At 38.9% G+C, this 13,990-nt stretch overlaps 1 protein-coding gene across 1 annotated transcript in view; it reads right to left on the reverse strand.

The window, feature by feature from the left end:
- Window positions 1-13,990, reverse strand: part of crabp2a (cellular retinoic acid binding protein 2, a) — a 16,432-nt gene extending 2,442 nt beyond the window's left edge. Inside the window, exons 1-3 of the mRNA XM_008280707.1 lie at window positions 13,672-13,990; window positions 7,151-7,329; window positions 3,894-4,010 (exon numbers count right to left, since the gene is read on the reverse strand). Of these exons, the coding sequence (XP_008278929.1) occupies window positions 3,894-4,010; window positions 7,151-7,329; window positions 13,672-13,753 (378 nt within the window). The 5' untranslated portion in view covers window positions 13,754-13,990. The remainder of the gene's footprint in view (window positions 1-3,893; window positions 4,011-7,150; window positions 7,330-13,671) is intronic.

Raw genomic sequence — 13,990 nt, forward strand, 5'->3', positions numbered from 1 at the left:
TTTTGCATCTTTTTGTGGCTGTTTTTTGTATCATTGTGGTCATTTTGCATCTGTTTTGGGTTGTTTTGCATCTTTTTGTGGTTGTTTGGAATCTCCTTGTGGTTGTCTTGTGTCTCTGTGGTCGTTTTGCACTTCTTTGCAGTTCTTTTGTGTCACTTTGTGGTCACTTAGCATTGCTTTGTGTCTGTTTTCTAGTGGTTTTGCATCTCATTGTCAATATTTTGTGTAGTTTGTGGACACTTGGAAAAATATTGAACACTCACATTGAACATTCTGGTGTTTTTTTAAATGTTTGTAAAGTAAACAATGAAAATAATTCAACGTTTCATGATCGCTGTCATTCTAACTGTGTCAAATGAATCCACAGTGAGAAATAAACGAGACAACAGCAAAAGAAAAACAGCCAGAATCTGTTTGGAGTTCAGAGGGTTAAAGTCAGGCGTGTTGAACGTGAACTAACTGCCAACCGTCAAGAATCTCCCCGTAACAGTTTGTTCTATTTACAGTTTGCTCAGAAGCGTGTTTTTTTTCTGTAGGATGAGTGTGTCACCTCCAGTTGAACAGGTTTACTGGTTCACCTGGTTAAGAAGAGTCTGAAATACACTTGAAAGTTTGTTTTAATCAACCTGACGTGCAGGTTGGGTGTGGTTTCCATTTCACACGGAGGTCTGTTTCTGTTTGTTTGTTCTGTTTCTGTCGGCAGCAGAACTGAACTGCAAAGGAGAAATGTTTGAAATGAGTTTAGTGATCCTTTATCAGTTTCCGAACTTTGTGTTTTTGATTTTTAAACCCTCTGACTTTAAGCTGATGTGTGTCACCTCGGCGGCGTCTCTTTAATCTTCCGCCAGGAGGATGATTAGATCAATTATATAATTATGCAATTTAGAGACAACGCAGGTTACGGGCTGAAAATTACAGGGTAATTTTGTTTTACAAATGTGGCTCCTATAAAACTGGGAGCTGCCGGTTGCAGCTATTCATCATTTTAGCTCCGACGCTCCACCGCGAAGCAAATTACCTCGAACATGTCACGTTTGAACTGCTTTTTGTTGATTGACACAACGAGAAAAGTCACTTTTCCACGACTAATCTGCAAGAGATATCTGATTTATTGACTCTGATTTAAGGCTTCTTGGAGTTTGTCAACATGCAGCTGCACATGCGAACAGCAAAATTAGCAAAGAACTGGAGAGAAACACTGAAGAGGAAGATTTGGTTGCAAGGTACCAGTTAATGGAAATATTCTGGCTGCAGAAAGAATGATGTCGACCAAAAACAGGTTCTCTGTCTGCGGTTTCTTCGACTACGTGGCAACACAACGAGTTTTGCTGTTTAAATCGCCGACACGAAGCTCCGTCTGACGAGTGTGAAGCCAAATCTGAATTCCATCCAAAGCTAAAAAATGTCTCTGCAAGAGCTACACCATTTATTTATTTATTTTAATTAAAATTTTATTTTCTTTGCCGATGCACTTTCCCTACAAATTCCTAGAGTGATTCATTCTTTCCAGATTGACTTGTTCAAGTCACCTGCTGAAAATACTGGGTATTTTTTTTCCGATGTTGTGCAGCCGAGTGCAAAAATGTCACCACATGGAGGGACGACTAGAGGATGATGGACAAATCTACACTGTGAATATTTACTGTAGATAATACGCAAGATGCAGGAGTTTTTTTTTACTGGTTAATAAAACAAAAAATTCAGAAAAAGTGGAGAAACACAAATAATATTTTTTGGAATTCAGAAAATAAAGTTAATTAATTGTAGTAATACTCTGGGAGTTTAGGGTTGGAAAGCAAATGTTATGTTTAAAAAATCCAGTGTAGAAGGTATTTATTAAGTACATTAAATTTTAGTTCTGTTATTCAGGGAGATTTTAAAATAACTTTTAACTACTTGGACATAAAACCTGTTTCCATGTAGCAGCAGATTTAATGTCTGAGTAGTTGCTGTATATCATTGTTATTATTATTATTATAAACACAACCTTTATTTAAATGCCATCACCTACACAGCTCCCACCGCTACGAACAAAAGAATACCTAAAGGTTTAATAAATAAATCCCCAGTTAAGGTCCATTAAATGACTTTTCATCAGCAGAAGACGTTTGGATCAGACGTCTTTTATTATGAAGCTCAACTCTTAAGCTGTGTGATGACAACTAAGACGTCTTTATGACAACAGAATGGACTTTCTGCTGACAAAAACTGTGAGAAAGACTTTAAACTCCATGAAAAGTGACAGAGTGAGTTAAATGCACCGATGAAGACTCTTATAAAGAGTAGAAATGTGTTGCTTTGTTCCTGATTTAACCTTCATACTTTCATAACTCGCTAATGGATTCGAAATGCTTTTCTTTTTTTTTTTTAATTGTCAAAATTACACCATTTGTTTGAGCCAGAAACTGTAAAAACAGAAAAAAATGTCCGTTTTTTTTTTTTTTTTTAACCTTTCAGACAGCTATTTCACTAATCATCTATGACCTGCAGCTCATTCAGGAAAATTAACTAAATCTAAGCTGAAAATCGTTATATTTCATTAAAATCCTACATTTCACATTTAAAAATTTGCCAAAAACAAACGGTTTGCTCGAACCGGATTCTGTGAAAAACAAAAAATTCTGTGCTCTTAGACACAAAGAAAAACCTTTCAGGGACTCGGCTGTGACCAACATTCGATTTATCAAAATTCAGGAAGTTCTCAGCTGAACTGCAGGTCGTGTTGCTGACAAGTTAAACATGTCTGCTGCTCAAATGACGTCTTCATAGTGAAATAAAAATAGAATTTTATTGCCATTTGCACGAGTATATTACAACTCTGAAGTTGGCTTCATATATAGGAAAAAATTTTAATAAATTAAAATAAAATAAAATAAAATAAAGAGAAAGGTAAGAGCAGCCTATACATATATATATATATATATATATATATATAGGATAAAATAAACTAAAACTAATTAATATAAAGTAAAGAGACAACTATGAGCAACAGCAATAAAAATATATGTAGGAAAAAATAAAAATAAATTAAAATATATTAAAATAAATTAAAGAGAAAGGTACAAGCAACAGCAATAAAATACATTTTATAAAATGTAAATAAACAAAAATAAAATAAAGTGAATGCTACGAGCAGCAGCAATAAAAAAAAAAGGACAAGTGTACATTATAAAAGTAAAATAAGTACACAGAAAAGCACTTTATATAAGAGAGTGTTAAAGGTCGAAGGTCTACGAGATGACTTGTTGTAAATTGCGTTTTATAAATAAAACTGAATTAAATGAAAAATATATACCCCAAGAAAGTGATTAGAGTTTAATATTTAAAGCAGCTGTTTGTTTTCTAGTTTTGGTAACACTTCTGGGCATTTAAAGCCATGTTGGACCTGTTGATTCCAGGTCTGTCATTTTAATTTTCAAGATATATAATCAAAGATATTCGAGTTTTGGTTTGTTTGTTTTGTCATTTCTGTCATTCTGGTCGTATCAGTGAAGAAAAAAATATCCAGAAACTGCTTCAAGTTTGAGGGTTGATAAAGGATTTTATGTCTGATTCATAAGAAGTAATTATTTTTGCATCCGTACTGACTACTGGTCCTTACAGGGCATCTAGTTTACTATTTATTTCACTTTAATATTTTGGGCTCGGTGCAGCTCTACCTGTTGTTGTTTTGTCAGCAGTGAACTTACAATGTTTAAGCCTCTTGAATGAGTCAAATCCTTTCAAAAACCAACCACAGAAGTCAGATTTAACCCAAGAGTCAGGCTGAATGTGACCCAGCAGGTGGACGTGGAGCAGCTTCCTGTGTTCTAACAGAACTGCTGCAGTGTGTGTGTCTGTAACCTCCAGCAACGTGTGAGAACCTGCTGTGGATGGACAGTCGCTGTGTTTACCAGGATCAGTTTGCCCTCGCCGGTGAGCTCTCGGGTCCAGGACGTCTTCGGACCTTCTCCCTTCTGCAGAGTCTGCTCGCAGCTGATCTTGCTGTCCGTTTCCCAGCGTGGAAAACTCTGAGGAAGGACACGAGAGCAGTGGTATGAATGAATGAATGAAGGAAGGCAGGAAGGGACTCGGAGGGCCGATCGCTGAGAGGTGAGAAGTGGAGATGCGCTCATCGTTAGCGGCCTTGTTTGCTTTGGAGACGGACCGACGGAGGCCATGTATGGGAGGGACGGAGGGCGGGAAGGAGGCTATGAGAGCTGAAGGAGTGAAGCTGGATAGGCCTTCAGAGGGCCGAGGGAGGGGAGACGCTATGATGAACGGCCAAATGAAACAGATTGATGTCATCCGGACAGCTGCGTCCCCGGACGGCCGCTCGCTCTGTGTTCTCTGGGTTCTGGGTGTTTGTGCAGAGAAAGTAGAGCCTTAGAGAGTTTGGTGGGACTGTGACTCCCAGAAAGCTCCAAAAACATCACAGCTTCTCACCAAACGGGAAAACTGTGACGCAGGAGGAAAGGCTTTGAGTTTACAAGAGTTAAAACCAACAGAATAAGTTTGGGGTCTCTGTAGAAATATAAAAACAGATTTTAACAGCAAGTTTTAGAGGAATTTATAAATAGTATGACGAGAAAACTTGCAGAAAAAAAAAATATTGATTTAAATATTAGCCATAAAAAACAGGCCAATACTGTAAATAATTACAAAAATATGCCTTTTTTAAAATAAATGTTCATGTGTTCATTTACAACATTTGACTGTAAAATTAAAATATTTTTTTTACTGTATTTACATTTTTTTAAATTCAGATAATTTTTCCTTTAAATAATGTCTTTTATCTGTATTAAGGATTGAAAAATAATCGCATAAAATAAAAAATACAATAAAATAATATATATATATATATATATATATATTACTGTTTTTTAACACAGCTTCCCCTTTTCGTAAAAATAACAAGCAAACAAAACAAAACAGACAAATAACTTCTTAAAATCGCAGATAAATGACTAATTTATATGTTAGTTACCGTGACGAAACTGTAAATAATGTCAAAAATACGCCTTTCTATAAATGTTGATGCGTTCCTTTATTGCATCTGTCTGTAAAATTACATCAGTTGTACTGTATTTAAATTGATTAATCAAAAAAGATAATTATAAATATTTTAAGTATGCTTATTTTAAGTAAATATTTATATTAAGGATGGATAAATCAGTTTATATATATATATATATTTAATTAAATTTTTTACACATTTTTTGTGCAAATTTACAGATGACCCCTTAAATTTGCTGAAAAAATGTTAATTTACATGTTGACTGATAAGAAAAAACAAAAACAAACAAAAACAGGCCAAAATCTGTATCACGAACAGTAAATCATTCTTTGACAATGTGTAATATAAAATCTATAAAATTCAACTACTTGCGTTATTTAAATCAACAAAAAGCTTCATTTTTCCAGATATTTGTTGTTAATTTTTTTGTTTTCACACATTTTCAATTTTGCATTAAAACGTTTGAGTGGAAACGCATCAAAATCCCGAAGTTAATGAAAAACTTGTCATTTAAAGGTAAATGGATGCAAACACAGCAAATAATAATAATAATAATAACACTCGAGCTTCTGCTGTCACCAGAACTCCTATAAAAGCTCAACATTCGACGGTTTTCCGCTGCAGGAGGGCATCAACCGATACTAGATACTGGACGTACGATGATTTTAGACCGATGAGCAGGTAGGAAATAGAAAACGGAGGTTTATGATGTCGGATTAGACGATAAATATGAATTGGTAATGGTGAAGTTGGAGAGGATAGAACTGCTAATGGACGATTGTTGTAGCTTCTGAGTTGAAGCCTCTGAACTTCTGCTGTTTTTCTTCACTGTGGCTCATTTTTCACAACAATATAAAATGTCTTCTGTCAGTACGGTATAACGTCAACATTTTTATGTCATTCTTGGATTTTGTTTGTTTGCTTTTGAGCAAAAAGTTAAAAAACCTGGAATCAACATGTTCAACAGTTTTGGGCGTCACAGAAATATGTTGTCTCCACAAACTACATATTTAATAATTACGTTTTAAATTTCTTTCTGTACTCGTCTCCTCTTGTGCATGAACGCTGCCCACAGCTCAGCCGAAAAGTCCCTGAATTTACGGTCACATGAGTTTCTGCAGAGTTTTTGGTTTTTCACAGTAAACAGTTTATTTTTGAGTGAGACATGAAGATTTATCAATGAAATATCCCAACACAACTTTAAGCTTAAGTTTCCTGACCACACATCATGCAGGCCCGGTTTAGTTTGTCACACCCGCTAACGGTTCCACGGTTTCCATGAAGAACTTCAACTGTTTAGTTTTTACCAGAATCTGCCTCTGAAACACGCTGCTCTCCAGAAAAGTCAACACGACCTCCTCACAGAACCCGAGGCGCAGGGAACAGATTTTATTAGGGGGATCTGAAGCGTTTTTAAAAACCACTTGGACCTGCTGCCTGTTTTACATTTTTATTTTTAATCTGTCGACACAAATCGGTGCCAGATTGTAATAATACAACCAAACACACTGACAGCTCTCCTCACTGGATGTTTTCTTTTATTTATTTAGATTTTATTTCAGCACTTAATTTCCTTGAAATGGCTGAGGAGCTTTTGTGACGCTGCTTCGGATATACTTTTTAAAATTAATTGTGTTTACCAATAATTCATGAAAAGTTGAACTTTCTCTAGACGTCCTGAAACGCAAATTGGATATTTTACAACTTGTAAAATTATTTTTTTTAAATGGCAAATTTAAAATGGCGTATAGATTCAAGTAATTTTGATGAACCGTTATGATTTTCGGCTTAGTTTTGGTTCACTTAACCGATGGAATCACACTCTGCAGATGTTTTCTTTTAGAGTTGCAACTGTCAGAAAGATAAACATCTGTACAATTTTCTCTCTTTTTGCAATTTCTGTGGTTAAATTGTGCCATTTTTTGTTTGTTTCTTTGTTTTAAGATAACTTGCCTTTCAAACCAGCAAGTTTTGGGGTTCAGAAGTTTGAACCAATCAGCATTTGTCTTGTCCGACTTCAACCAATCAGCATCAACACCTGCACAGTACCTGCTCAGACACAGGTTTTACAGTGACGGTCCCTAAATGTTTTGAGACATCCTGTGACCTCCTGCAGCGGGAAACCTTTTTTTTCCTTCTAGAAGCGTTTGGTACCGTGCAGGGACGTCCGTCCACCGTGGTCTCGTTGAACTCCTGGCCCACGGTGAATGTGATGTGGGTGGTCCGGACGGTGGTCGAGGTTTTGATGGACAGCGTCTCGCCGTCCTGCGTGATCTCCACCAGTGGTTTGGACGCCGCCTTCACCGCGATCTTACGCAGCATCACGTTGACGCCTTAAAAGATCAGACGAAGCAGGACAGGGAGTGTGTTAGAGAGACAGAAGAGCTACATGAAGGAAAACTCTCACAGGAACACAGAAAACAGAGACTGTGCATCTGACATGATGAATAAACCAGCTGTGGGTTTAAGGACGGAGCTTTGAGAAGCAAACTGAACCCGTTCTCGCCTAAATTCTGCAGAACTCCAGCCCGAGGGCCTGTTTGTGTGCCTGTGTGTGTTTTTCCTGCACACTGGGTGTAAAAGCAGCCCAGCCAACAGCGACGGCAGAGGAAACAATGAGGTCATATGACAAAGCGTGTCCGCACATCTGCATTCCCCCCGGACTTCATCATCCCGGCACACATGCAAACACACGCCGGCGGGCCTCGGACCCACACCAGCATTTCTGCTCTTATCTGCATCTGCTTTTAAAATCTACGTTTCACAGGAATAGATTGTATTGGTTGCTTTATTTCCCTCCCAGCTCTGCCTCTGACTTGTACGAACCGGCACAAACTTTAACATCTTCATTAAGGGAACTTTTGTGTGGTGGAGGCTCAGAGGAAACCGGGTCGGCTGAGTCACTGACATCTGTTAACAGGCTTTTATTGGAAAGCCTCTCCTGATTTTACAAGAGTTTTGCTTTCATTTGAACGGACTTTACGATGTTTTCGCCTTTTCCGGCACTGTGTTGGTTTTTTACGCACCAATTTGTCTTTAAAATCATCAGATTTTATGACTCTGCGAAACACTTTTCACCTTAAATTCTAATATTTAAAGATTTCCATCCTTATTTTTTCAATGACAGCCACAAATGCTTCTTTTATCACATGCGTTGTCTTTTTCTGCATCAGATTCAGACTCATGCACAAACATAATTAATACGTTTTTATTCATCCAGCACTTTTTAAAGCAACCTGAGTTGACCAAAGTTCTGCACGTTTTAAGACGAGTGACAACAAAATATGTGCATAAAGCAAAAGTAAACAGGATACAGAGATATGTAGTGATATGTGTGTATTTTAAGCTGTTTATGTGTTTCTGTGTTAGCTGGTGACTCTTTAACCCTCGTAAGTCCAACCTGAGAATTTTTTTAAACATTTTTTTACCAATACTCTGGGAAAACATTGTGGTTCTGCAAATTTTCCGGGCTTGTCGGCTCTCTCTGCGTAAACACTTCTTGCGGTTCAGCCGAATTTTTGCCATGTGACTCCTGTCCAGAGCCGAGTCAGTGATGCCCCCACGGCTGCATCAAGGAGGGCAGCATTTTTTTTGTTTTTTTACAAAATCTATTTAGCTCAATTTATTTTTCTCAAAATTTTAAATGAGACATGTAAAATGAAGGGATTTTTTTTTTTTTTTTCTCGCCGTCTCCTTTTTGCTCTGTGGAAACACTGCCTGCAGTTCAACCGAATAGTCTTTGACTTTTTGCCATGTGACCGTTGGTCACAGCTGAGTCACTGATGGCTTCATGGCTGCATCAAGGAGGGCAGAATTTTCAGTTTGGAACTAACGGTTCATTTTTGGCAACTTTTTAAACATGACGTGTAGAATAAAGTGATTTTGATTAGGATTTGTACTGTTTTTCCAACTGAACAGCACGGTACAGACGAGCTTTTCCAGTCTTTTTAACTTGACAGTTTCTGGCCGATACATGGTGCCATTTAGATTTATATTATTGATCCAGCATGTTTTATTTTCCTTTCTATCTCTCTTGCCGTCTCCTTTTTGCTCTGTGGAAACACTGCCTGCAGTTCAACCAAATAGTCATTGAATTTTTGCCATATGACCGTTGGTCACAGCTGAGTCACTGATGGCTTCTTGGCTGCAACGAGAAGCGCAGATTTTTTTGTTTTTTACAGAATCTGATTGGAACTAACGGTTCATTTTTGGTACATTTTTAAACGAGACATGTGGAATAAAGTGATTAGGATTTGGACTCTTTTTCCAACTTAACCGCACATCACAGACGAGCTTTTCCAGGACTGTTGAAAAGTGGAAAATGTGCTGATTCTTTTTGTTTTGACCGTGTCTGGCCGATATTTGGTGTAATTTAGATTTGCTGTATTGATCCAGTATTTTTTCTTTTCCTCTCAGCCTCTCTTGTCGTCTTTGCTCTGCCTGCAGCTCAACCCAATCATCTCTAACTTCTGTCACGTGAACGTTTTTTTTTTTGAGTGAGTGTTTTTGATGTTTAGATTTAGTTAATTTTTCCAATGGAGGCACATGGAACACGTGATGAGTTCAAGGACCGTCGGAAAGTTGAAAATCCAACGATTCGCTTCGCTTTTATGGTTTCTGGTGGAAAAAATTGAGACATTTTAAAGATAAAGTGAATTCATAATTCGGCATTTGGAGTTCAGCGGGTTCATGGACAGGAGGGTTTGAGAGAGGAGAAGGTTTGGATGTCAGAAAACGAGAAGGAGGGGAAGCTGGTGGTGCAGCGTGGGAAAAGAGAGGCGTCCGGTGTGGAGGGAGGGAGGGAGGCTGGAGGGGGGAGTCAGTCTGTCAAGATCTCTGTCCAAGTGTGAGGGGAAGTGTGTGTGTGTGTGTGTGTGTGTGTGTGTGTGTGTGTGCGTCTCCCGCTGGTGTATCTGCCGTCGAGTTGGGTTTCACACTTCTCACCTCTCGCACATTCCCACCTGTCACCAAGTGTAAATATATACACAGAGAAACGCTCGGTCACTCGTCTGTACGAGCTGCACATGTGCACCGTCATGGTGGCTGCACACGGACAACATGCAAGTCGCATGTACCGAAGTTGTTCTGCAGGAGACACACACACACTCGTTAAGTTTTTGTATTTCATGTCAGGTTCGGCTCCAAATATGCAGCAGCAGCACCATTTGCTTCTTCAGTGAATCGATTAGTTTTGTGATCTGATGATGGAAAATGTCAAAGCTGAAGACAACAAATTTGTAAAAGTAAATTGTTTACGGTTAAAAAAATGCAAAAAAAATTACAGTTTTTACAGAGTACATACAGAATATATAAAGAATTATAAAACTGTTGCTGGAAATTACAGATAATTTTCTGCATTTGGTTTTAAAAATGTCCATTCAATGTTTTCCAAAGTTTTCCACGATGAAAAACGTCTTGTTTTATTCAAAGATATTCAATTTACTGTCATAAAGGAGGAAAGAAACTTTTTATTTTCTTAAAAAATTACTCACACTGATTATTCAGTTATCACAATGGTTGGGGATCAGTCCATTGGTTGACAACCGATGGATTAATCGATTGTTTCACGCTGTGGTTATATCAAGTTTTTTACTTCTTCCACTAACATGTTTCAGCAAACATGACCAATTGATTAACTGATGATTAGAATCCTTTATAGAACTTTAAGCAAAAGTGTCTGAAAACTGATTAAAACTGTGAGGATTGCTGTGTTTTACATCATTGTAAACTAGTTGTCAATTGAAATATTAACACAAAATCCAAATCACAGGAGCTGCAGTTTTGGTGGTAAAGGTAAAATATGTAGTCATAAATGAAGCACTGTGGTTCAGAATTATTTAGATGCATTTCAGATAAGAAAAGAAAAGCCTTTCCCACTAAAATCGTGATTTATGTTGCAGTATCTGTCAGAATAATCCCAGTCTGATTTGAATGTTTTGCATCCTTCAGCTCCAGCTCATAAAGAGATCTGTATCAAATTTAATGTCAAACATCCCTTTTGTATGCAAATTCATTGAGCCCTACTTTAAAACGAAACGCTGAGGAAAAAAAACAGCGTCCTAGAGAACTGTGTCATTACTCAACTAATCGCTGCAGCTCAGCTCTCTAAGTGTCTCCTCCATCGGCCTCTTGGCTTAGCCTCGGGGGGTCAAGTGGTGGCCTGCGGACCATTTGTTAGCCACAGACTGATCTGCAGCTTCTGTTTGAAAGTTAGAAATGACCTCGGCAGACTTTTTGCGACTGAAAAACGCTTAAATTCACACCAGAGGGGACAATCAGATGTGGACAGACGGTCGGGGTCGGAGGTCAGAGAGCAGAGGCCAGAGGAAGCATTTGGGACGAGGAGAGGACGGAGGCAGGAGGGCTGTAGGTGCTGACAGGCCGCCTCCAGCTGGGCCTCGGCCCCGAAAGAACTGAGGTCCAGGGGCCAAAACGCTCCAGCAGGGATGCCAGGGCAGACGGGCTCCAGAAAACTAATCCAGGGAACATAGACCCACACTTAATCCAATGCACTAATGCAGCATCAGTCAGATTCACTCACTTTGATAAACGTTTGAAGTTGCAAACATCACTTTGAAGAGTTGTGTTGGATCAACTTAACATCATGTGTAAATTCAACTCAAATTTCTGTTAGCTAAATTCAAGCTGATTTAACTTAATAAAATTGTCTTGAGCTCAGGATTTTAACCTCTATTTGAACACATTTGGACAATTTCAGACTGATCTTAAGGATAAATTTAACTGCAGAGGCAAAACTAATTCCTTTAACTCAACACAGCTTGTGGGTTGAACATAATTTCATAAAGTTTGTAGAACTTTATGCCAAACCATTAACCTTTTTCTACCACTTCATTTAATGCAATGTTGCAGGATACAGAATCAAATCTACTCACTTTGATAAACATTTTGAGCCGCAAACATTATTTTTAAGCGCTTAGTTGGATGAAATTAATATTATGAGTCAATTCAACTCAAATATCTGCATTAAACAAGTTCAAGTTGACATAACTAAATCAAATTGACTTCTGACTTCACTTTTCTGCACCTTGAGCTCAGGATTTTAAGCTCCCGCCTCTGTTTTAACAAATCTGAGCAATTTCAGAAGGTTATTTAAAGACAATTTGAGGATAAACTAATTCCTTTAACTCAACACAGTTCGTTGGTTGAACATAATTTCATTAAGTTTTCAGAATTCAATGCCAAACCAGAGAAACGCCATAGATGTGTTCCTACCACTTAATTTAATGCACCATTTCCGGATAAGAAATCAAAGCTGCAAACATTATTTTGAAGAGTTGTGTTGGATCAACTTAACATTATGTGTAAATTCAACTCAAATTTCTGCATTGGTTGAAATCAAACTAAACTCAAGTTGCTGTAACTTGACGAAATTGGCTTAAAAACTTAATTTTTCTTCACCTTGAATTCAGGATTTCAGGTTTCCTCCTCCGTCTCAACACATCTTGACCTCAGAGGAAAAGCTAGTCCCTTCAACTCAGTGTAGTTTGTTGGTTGAACATAATTTTAATAATAGTTGCCTCAATTCAAACAGACTGATGCAAACTGTTTTTAAGGCATACAGTGGCTTCAATAATAATCTTCAGTGAGAAGAAATCAAATGTACTCACGTATATAAAAATGTTGAGCTGCAAGTCACATTTTGAAGGATTGTGTTGGATCAACTTAATATTATTTGTAATTTCAACTCAAATTTCTGCATCAGTACAATTAAAGCTGTAACCTGATGAAATTCTGACTTAATTTATCTGCACCTTGAGTTCAGGATTTTAAGTCCTCTCCTCTGTCTCAACACAAGTGTGGATGCTTAATTAAAAATACATTTGGCTTCAGAGGAAAAGCTAAAAGTTTGTTAGTTGAACATAATTTCATTTAAAGTTGACCTAACCCTAAAAGACTGATGCAAGCTGTTTGCAGCGGAGTTTCAAGTGCAGCTGTTCTGCATCTATTGGCTGTGATCACCAGTTTCCACCTCAAACAGCCACAAGAAGTGATGGAGACACAAGTTGGACGCTAATTGGTGCGTCAAGACGCTGCCGCCTTGTGGTTCACGTGTTCAGGACAATTTGGCAGTTTTTTTTTTTTTAATCATCTCCACATGGAGCAGACTGAGAGGCAGCGAGATAAAGAGCCACGTTGTTCGCTGCAGTCACAGGTGGATTCCAGGTGCGCGCTGGCGGCTCGTCTACTAATGGAAATGGGCTCGTAACGACAGACGCGCTCCAAAACGCGACGTGGCGCGGACGGAGCAGCGCGGAGCTCCGCAGCAGGTGTCCGGTCCTCCGCTCCGACTGTCACTTCGGATAAAGATGTGACTGTATTGTGTCATAACGGTCCTCCGCAGAAACACGCGCACACATTTCTCAGACAGATGTGCCGCCGTTTGTCTCCATTGTGTTGGCGGCGAGGGGGGGAGAGAGAGGGGGAAAAATGAAGGGTGAGGCTGGCTGGGGGCCAAAGCACTGAGTTTTGGGTTCTGCAGAATGACAAAGACCCCCCACCCGGGCGGTACAGGGGAAGATTTGACCTGCAGCTACAGTCTGAGCTGACACGTGATCATGCGTCAGGGCGCGCAGGAATAAAAGCTTCACAAGAAACCGTTGGCGCACGAAAAACATGGTGAATATAAAAATAAATACATGGATCCAGTCACTTACCGAGAGCTTTCAAGAGCTCCTCGAAGTTTTCAGAGCTCTTCATCTCCCAAGTGCCGGCGAAGTCTGGGATTTTGCGCTCCATGTTTGGCAGTTTGCAGGTTGGTGCAGCGTCAGGTCCAAGTCTAACTGCGCTGCTGTCTGTGCGCCAAAAGGCTCCAACTGTCCCGTCTGAGTCTGAGAGAGTTTACCGGCTGGTAGGACTCTGTCCGGTTGCTTCTGCTCTCTTCCCGGGTTGACTGTCAGACTCTTATCTCATGTACGCACCAGTGCGCGTAATAAGCGGCTGCGCTGCAAATGAATGGCACGGAAAGCAGAGATA

The sequence above is a fragment of the Stegastes partitus genome, unplaced genomic scaffold (assembly GCF_000690725.1).
Source record: "Stegastes partitus isolate 25-593 unplaced genomic scaffold, Stegastes_partitus-1.0.2 Scaffold207, whole genome shotgun sequence".
NCBI classification, from domain to species: Eukaryota; Metazoa; Chordata; class Actinopteri; family Pomacentridae; genus Stegastes; species Stegastes partitus.